The sequence below is a fragment of the Chiloscyllium plagiosum genome, unplaced genomic scaffold, assembly GCF_037043375.1.
Source record: "Chiloscyllium plagiosum isolate Xiang-an unplaced genomic scaffold, Cpla_swu_hap1 HiC_scaffold_37, whole genome shotgun sequence".
Taxonomy (NCBI): domain Eukaryota; kingdom Metazoa; phylum Chordata; class Chondrichthyes; order Orectolobiformes; family Hemiscylliidae; genus Chiloscyllium; species Chiloscyllium plagiosum.
Genome location: NW_028270175.1, coordinates 38,159,963 through 38,167,981, shown reverse-complemented (window position 1 = coordinate 38,167,981; position 8,019 = coordinate 38,159,963). Strand labels below are relative to the sequence as shown.

At 47.5% G+C, this 8,019-nt stretch overlaps 1 protein-coding gene across 1 annotated transcript in view; it reads left to right on the top strand.

Moving 5' to 3' along the window:
• Nucleotides 1–348: 348 nt before the first annotated feature.
• nphp4 (nephronophthisis 4) overlaps nt 349–8,019 on the top strand; it is a 450,076-nt gene continuing 442,405 nt past the window's right edge. Inside the window, exon 1 of the mRNA XM_087980586.1 lies at nt 349–860. Coding sequence (XP_087836712.1) covers nt 708–860 — 153 coding nt within the window. The 5' untranslated portion in view covers nt 349–707. The remainder of the gene's footprint in view (nt 861–8,019) is intronic.

The window sequence follows — 8,019 nt, the reverse complement described above, 5'->3', positions numbered from 1 at the left end:
TCACTTCTCTCATGTGTAAATGACAAATGTTTTTTTAAAAAGTTGCATTCTCAGGTTAACTGTAACAATTTGGTGTTAGCTAGATAATATGTTGAAGGTATTAGCCCTCTGTGTTCTCTGTCTATGCCATGATGTTTAGATTGATTCTAATCTAAAAAGTGAGATAACAGAGTTTTGCATGAATTCATGCAGTTTTTGAGCAAAGTACATTGTAACTCTGCAAGTACAAATTCACCCCACAAAATATGTGTATATGTGTGCATGTGGGTCTTCGTGTCTGTATGTCTGGGTTGGGGGGTTGTGAGTGTGAGAGAGAGTGTATGTGTGTGTAGAGTGGTCTAAGTCTCGGAGAGGATGTGGGAGTGTGTGTGTGTGTGTGTATGGGTATGGAACCCATGAGGGCCCCAACTAACCCCCCACCGACCTCATCCCGTTTCCCTGGTAACAGACACCAGGCACGCCGGCTCCACCATTTCAATTACCTCTGGGGGTGCAGACAATTAGGACCAGTATTCACAGCTCAGTCGTTCTGTAATAAAAAAAATTGAAGTAGTATTTATGTTTGGTTTCACGTACAAGAAGTGAAGGGTTGCGTGTGAAGGAAGCGAGTTGAAGTCCGTGTTGTTGTTGGATGGGTGTCATGTTCCTTCATACCCTCCCGGTGCTGTGAATGGTGCAGGCCGCCGGGCCAGCTGGCGGTTGTCAAGATGGCGGCGGCGCAGTGGCGGGCTCCAGGTGCTTGGAGTGGGGTGGCAAACTCTGATATTCCTCCTCACTTTCAGCGATATGCCGGACTGGTAGACGAGTCGGAAGGGTTTCAGCTGTCGCTCCGGACGTTGGAGGGTCTGCCGTTTAAAGCGGTAAGGATGCGGTGTCGAGTCAGAGTCAGAGAGAGAGAGAGAGAGAGAGAACGAATTCCCTCCTCTCTGTAGGAGCAGCACAGATTGGATGGGCCGAACCACCTTTTGTCATTCCTCTGGGAGAAATTAGAGGAAGTAGCAGCACAGAATTTTCACATTCTCAAACCCAAGTCACATTGAGTGGGATGATACCCAGAACATGAACTAGATAGATAATTGTTTGAAGGGATGTTTGATATCTTGTATCGCTAGATCTTGAATATTGTTATTTGTTTAATAAGTCCATGAAAAGTGAATTATTGTTTTGAGTTAGACTTTTAAAAATGTTGTTATTGTATTTCTTCTGGTATCCAGTAACATTTTTCATCCTCTAAACTTTGGTCATCTTAGTTTTCACACAATTTGGACTTGTGAAAAAATATATTTATCAACAATGAACTTTTTGGCATCAACAAATTTAATGGATAGTTCACCAGCCTTCTTATCTCATTCTGTTGACCCTTTTGATGCACAGATACAAACTGTTCTGATCATTCTTTAAGTAAGTCAAGATGGCGGATGCTGCCTGAATTGCTGTGCTCTTCCAGCACCATTGATCCAGAATCTGGTTTCCAGCATCTGCCGTCATTGCTTTTACCTTGTTGATTTTAACCCTACTGTGAATCCTCTTGCAAGGATGTCTGCCTTGAAGAAGTTTTCATCCTCTCTCTACAAGAATCTCAGGGAGTCCCTCTCCCACTGCAACTCCCAGGTCGTTTCCTCTGCCCTGAAGCTCTTCAACCATATCGTGAAACAAACGCGCTACCACAGCCACATCTGCTTCCTCAGTGCCTGCCTCCGTAACCAACTCATCCCACACGGACTCCGGACCACCTTTAAACCGGCAGCATTCGGACCCGAACAGGACAAACAGTACAGACTACAGATTCAAAAACACCAGCAACAGTTCTCCTTCAAGATCCTCCGCTCCACGCTCGCAGCAATGCGCCGGCACCTAACCTCTCTACAGTCTACCCTGCCTCAGCTGATGGCCATACTCTCTCAGAATTGCAAAGGACCCACTCTGTACTACATCCTTAGGAGAATCCATACTCACAACAAACAGTATTTCAATTCCATCTCAAACATCAAAAACTGTAAGTACAACAAACTTATATCCACCCACCTCCATAACCAGCGCTCCTCAAACATTCCAGAAGATTCCCCTGGCCTCGGAAACAACATTAGCCACGTGGCTGATGCAGCTACCCCCCCCCACGCTGATTGATGATGTCACTTCTGCCCCCATCATGGCTACTCCCTTAGCCACTTCCGGCCCTCACATCATCGCCGATGCCATATGCTCAGTGACTTCCGCCACCCCTACGACCGTGTCTGCCACCACTTCCGCCCCCACCAGCGCCACTCACCTGCATTCTGCTGACACGCCCCCCCACAGACCCCACTGTCACGATCCCCACCCCCCCAGAACCCTGAGGGGAACACTACCCCTGCTCATGCCTCCACCCCCATTCCCCCCACCATCACACCCACTCCAGGTACTGGCTCCGACCCCACTCCCAGCTCCACACCCACACCAGATCCCAGCTCCCAGCCCTCCCGTCCGGGCACCATCCCCCCGGACCTCTCACTCACTGAGAACGAACGATCAGTCCTCAGCAAAGGACTCACATTCATCCCCCTCGTCCACGCATCAATGAATTTAATACACATCGTGACATCGAACACTTCTTCCGTCGCCTCCGCCTCCGAGCTTACTTTCACAATCAGGATCCCCGCCCACCTTCCGAGGACCCCTTCGCCCACCTCCAACACACTGCATCCACCTGAACACCCCGGGCTGGCCTGTTACCTGCCCTCGACCTCTTCATTTCCAACTGTCGCCGGGACATTAACTGCCTCAACCTGTCTACCCCACTCCAACCTCTCACCCTCACAACGCGCAGCCCTCCAATCCTCTGCTCTAATCCCAACCTCACCATCAAGCCAGTGGATAAAGGGGGCGCAGTGGTAGTCTGGCGCACTGACCTCTACACCGCTGAAGCCAAACGCCAACTCGAGGACACCTCTTCCTACTGCCCACTCGACCATGACCCCACCCCCCATCACCAAACCATCATCTCCCTGACCATACAGAACCTCAGGAGATCTCCCACCCACAGCTTCCAACCTCATAATCCGGGAACCCCGCACTGCCCGGTTCTACCTCCTTCCCAAGATCCACAAGCCTGACCACCCTGGCCGACCCGTTGTCTCAGCATGCTCCTGCCCCACTGAACTTATCTCTACCTACCTCGACACTGTCCTATTCCCCCCTAGTCCAGGAACTCCCCACATACGTTCGAGACACCACCCACGCCCTCCACCTCCTCCAAGACTTCCGTTTCCCCGGCCCCCAATGCCTCATCTTCACCATGGATATCCAATCCCTCTACACCTCCATCTGCCATGACCAGGGCCTCCAAGCCCTCCGTTTTTTCCTCTCCAGACGTCCCCAACAGTACCCTTCCACCGACACTCTCATTCGTTTGGCCGAACTGGTCCTCGCCCTTAACAATTTCTCCTTTGAATCCTCCCACTTCCTCCAGACCAAAGGGGTAGCCATGGGCACACGTATGGGCCCCAGCTATGCCTGTCTCTTTGTTGGCTACGTAGAACAGTTGATCTTCCATAATTACACCGGCACCACTCCCCACCTCTTCCTCCGCTACATTGATGACTGCGTTGGCGCCACCTCGTGCTCCTGCGAGGAGGTTTAGCAATTCATCAACTTCACCAACACATTCCACCCTGTCCTTAAATTTACCTGGACCATCTCTGACACCTCCCTCCCCTTCCTGGACCTCTCCATCTCCATCAGTGACGACCGACTTAATACTGACATTTTTTACAAACCCACCGACTCCCACAGCTACCTGGATTACACCTCTTCCCACCCTATCTCTTGCAAAAATGCCATCCCGTATTCCCAATTCCTCTGCCTCCGCCGTATCTGCTCCCAGGAGGACCAGTTCCACCACAGAACACACCAGATGGCCTCCTTCTTTAGAGACCGCAATTTCCCTTCCCACGTGGTTAAAGATGCCCTCCAACGCATCTCGTCCACATCCCACACCTCCGCCCTCAGACCCCACCCCTCCAACCGTAACAAGGACAGAACGCCTCTGGTGCTCACCTTCCACCCTACAAACCTCCGCATAAACCAAATCATCCGCCGACATTTCCGCCACCTCCAAAAAGACCCCACCACAAGGGATATATTTCCCTCCCCACCCCTTTCTGCCTTCCGCAAAGACCGTTCCCTCCGTGACTACCTGGTCAGGTCCACGCCCCCCTACGACCCACCCTCCCATCCTGGCACTTTCCCCTGCCACTGCAGGAACTGTAAAACCTGTGCCCACACCTCCTCCCTCACCTCTATCCAAGGCCCTAAAGGAGCCTTCCATATCCATCAAAATTTTACCTGCACATCCACTAATATCATTTATTGTGTCTGTTGCTCCCGATGCGGTCTCCTCTACATTGAGGAGACTGGGCGCCTCCTAGCAGAGCGCTTTAGGGAACATCTCCGAGACACCCACACCAATCAACCAAACCGCCCCGTGGCCCAACATTTCAACTCCCCCTCCCACTCTGCCAAGGACATGGAGGTCCTGGGCCTCCTTCACCGCCACTCCCTCACCGCCAGACGCCTGGAGGAAGAACGCCTCATCTTCCGCCTCGGAACACTTCAACCCCAGGGCATCAATGTGGACTTCAAAAGCTTCCTCATTTCCCCTTCCCCCACCTCATCCTAGTTTCAAACTTCCAGTCCCCTTGGTTTGTCCGACCTGCCTAGCTCCTTTTCCACCTATCCACTCCACCCTCTCCACCCTGACCTATCACCTTCATCTCCTCCCCCACTCACCATTGTACTCTATGCTACTCTCTCCCCACCCCCACCCTCCCCTAGCTTATCTCTCCACGCTTCAGGCTCTCTGCCTTTATTCCTGATGAAGGGCTTTTGCCTGAAACGTCGATTTTGCTGAAGCTCCTCGGATGCTGCCTGAACTGCTGTGCTCTTCCAGCACCATTGATCCAGAAGCACTGTCATTGACTGACCCAGAGTTAATGTATGATCATTTGGAATGCTTGACTTTCCCTTTCTAAACTGACTTTTCATGAGTTGTCTGTGGGAAGATGGATTTTAGATGATTATTTGCTGAACTACAGTTTGCCATTGAGCCACCTCAGCTGGAATGGTGTGGAAACCATATTTTTAGTGCTAATCTAAACCACAGGCTAACCATCGCACAATTGAACTGACCATTCCTGAGCTGAAGAATACGGAGGCAAATTAAAATTTTGCAGCTGTCTTGTAACCTACATCATCTGTTATGTAGGCCATTTGTTGCCTTCTGGGATAGGTCTGCAACTCTACATGCGAGATTGTCTAAAGCATTGTATTATAGGGTGGATTCACCAGTAGTTAGAAAATCTGCATGGTATAGTGTGAATTACTGTAACTGATTTTTGCACTCCCTTTCCATTGGAATTTATGATCATCAGAGACCCAGTTAATGGATAGCACAGAGGCTCAGTGGCTAGCATTGTTGCTTCAAAGTGCCAGGGACTCTGGTTTGATTTCAGTCTTGGGTAACAGTGTGGAGTTTGCACATTCTCCCTGTGTCTCTGTGGATTTCTGCAGGGTGCTCTGCTTTCCTTCCACAGTTTGAAAGTGTGCAGTTTAGTTACACAGGCCATACTAAAATTGTTTGTAGTGTCCAGCGATGTGCAGGCTATGTGGATTAGCCATAGTAAATGTGGGATTATAGGGATATAGTAGGATGCTGGATCTCTGCGGGGATGCTGTTTGGAGAATTGGTATTGACTTGATGGGCTGAATGGCCTCTTCATGCACTGTTGGGATTCTAAAAGAGTAATGTAGTCCCTGCATAGACCAGCACGAACGTTGATATGTCTCCTCAATCGGATCAAAACATCTTGAGTGAGCTATGGAAAATTAGGTGCCAGTTTGAGCAGTTGATTCCCATATCTATACACTGCCAGAGAAATTGATGGTATACATATGACAGAGAGAAAAAAAAGCAAAGGAAAGGAAGTGTACGCACAGACACAGACACACTCTCACTCTCTCTCCCGCCCTCAAGTGTGTGCGCACACAAGTCTGTGCGGTGAATTTGCATTTGCAGAATTGTATTTGTAGATACATTCTATTTCGTTCAAAAAGCACACAATCTGTAGACAGTCAACATTTTTTATAATCCATGTGACATTTTATAAATTCCTACTTTGTGACTAGAACCAGTTTGACTCAAAATTCTAATCTCTCACCTTTTAATGTGTTGTCTGAGCTGAGGTGTCACTTTTTAAAAAATATAAAACCTTAAGTTATCTTGGGAATGTGACTTGAAAGAAGTTCTGGGATTTACACATGAATGAATCAAAACCTGCAGCCTATTCTCGAAGATGAAAGACTTAACAACAGTCTAGGTTTGTTCAATATATTACATCAATTGTATGACACTCTGATCTTTTGTGATAGATTGTGTCCTGTGATCCTGCCTCACTCGCTACCAATGATGGAGCAGTGCTCTGAAAGCTAGTACTTCCAAATAAACCTGTTGTTCTATAACCTGGTGTTGTGATCTTTAACTTTGTCCAGCCCAGTCCAACACCGGCAACTCTACATCATGGCCTTATATCTGAAGAAATGAAACTTTGCCCTCAAGTTCATATGCAGTGCCTGAGATGTAATTTGGTAGTAAGTATTTTGAATGAAACTGTTCAGAGTTGTTATCAGACAATTTGGAGCAGGTGTGACTTAAGACCATAAGACATAGGAGTGGAAGTAAGGCCATTCGGCCCATCGAGTCCACTCCGCCATTCAATCATGGCTGATGGGCATTTCAACTCCACTTACCCGCATTCTCCCCGTAGCCCTTAATTCCTTGTGACATCAAGAATTTATCAATTTCTGCCTTGAAGACATTTGGCGTCCCAGCCTCCACTGCACTCCTGTGGCAATGAATTCCACAGGCCCACCACTCTCTGGCTGAAGAAATGTCTCCGCATTTCTGTTCTGAATTTACCCCCTCTAATTCTAAGGCTGTGTCCACGGGTCCTAGTCTCCTCGCTTAATGGAAACAATTTCCTAGCGTCCACCCTCTCCAAGCCATGTATTATCTTGTAAGTTTCTATTAGATCTCCCCTTAAACTCCAACGAATACAATCCCAGGATCCTCACTTTCCCACTGGAATACACTTTGTTTGGGTATTCTGAAGTATTTCCTTCAATGTTTGCCACTGACTTTTTGCTTAACCTAATTTCCATGTTACTTTAAGCCAGATCTGACCTCATTAACCTCATTGTTGACCTTATTTAATATACGTTGGTGCTAACGTCTCCTTTTCCTCAAACTCAATGCAAAATTTCATCATGTTATAATTACTGCTACTTGGAGATGCCTTTACTAGGAAGTCATTCGTTTAATCCTGTCGTGTTGCATGTTAGCAGATCTGGAACGGCCTGCTTTCAGGTTAGTTCTGGAATGTGCTACTGTCAAATCAAAATCCTCCACAATTATAACTATACCTTTCATATGCCCCCATTATTTCTTCCCACAACCTGTCTTAGTGTGGTTATCAGTGTGCACTCGAAGCAACAGACAAAAATGTTGAATTTAATGAAAAGAAGAAAATGCTGAATTTATACTGCTTTGACAGCATGTCTTTTATTTCACCAATACCCAAGTTCTGAATCACTAAGTGATTTTGTTTTAAAGTTGACCATCTTCCAAAAAGTATGGAGCCGTTATGAAGGTGTAAGGGGTACTGTACCTTTAAGAAAGGTGACGGACTTAGCAAGCGCACAGAGTGCTGGAGAATTTACAATGTAATATTTAGTCCAGCAGCTAGCAGGGTTGCTATGAGGCAAAACTCAAATTCAGCCAATCAGTTTAAATTATGCCTCAAGATACTAAACTCCACTCAAGTTTGAATTTAGCAATTTGACAATATTAAAACCAAAGAAGCGATCTGATGCTTTGGGGTGTAAAACCAAGAAAAATATTGGACAGTTGGAGGACAACTGCCAAGCCACCAACATGCAGACTTCCCGGAGAATTATTCTCTTAAAGGTACCTTTACCTATCAATGA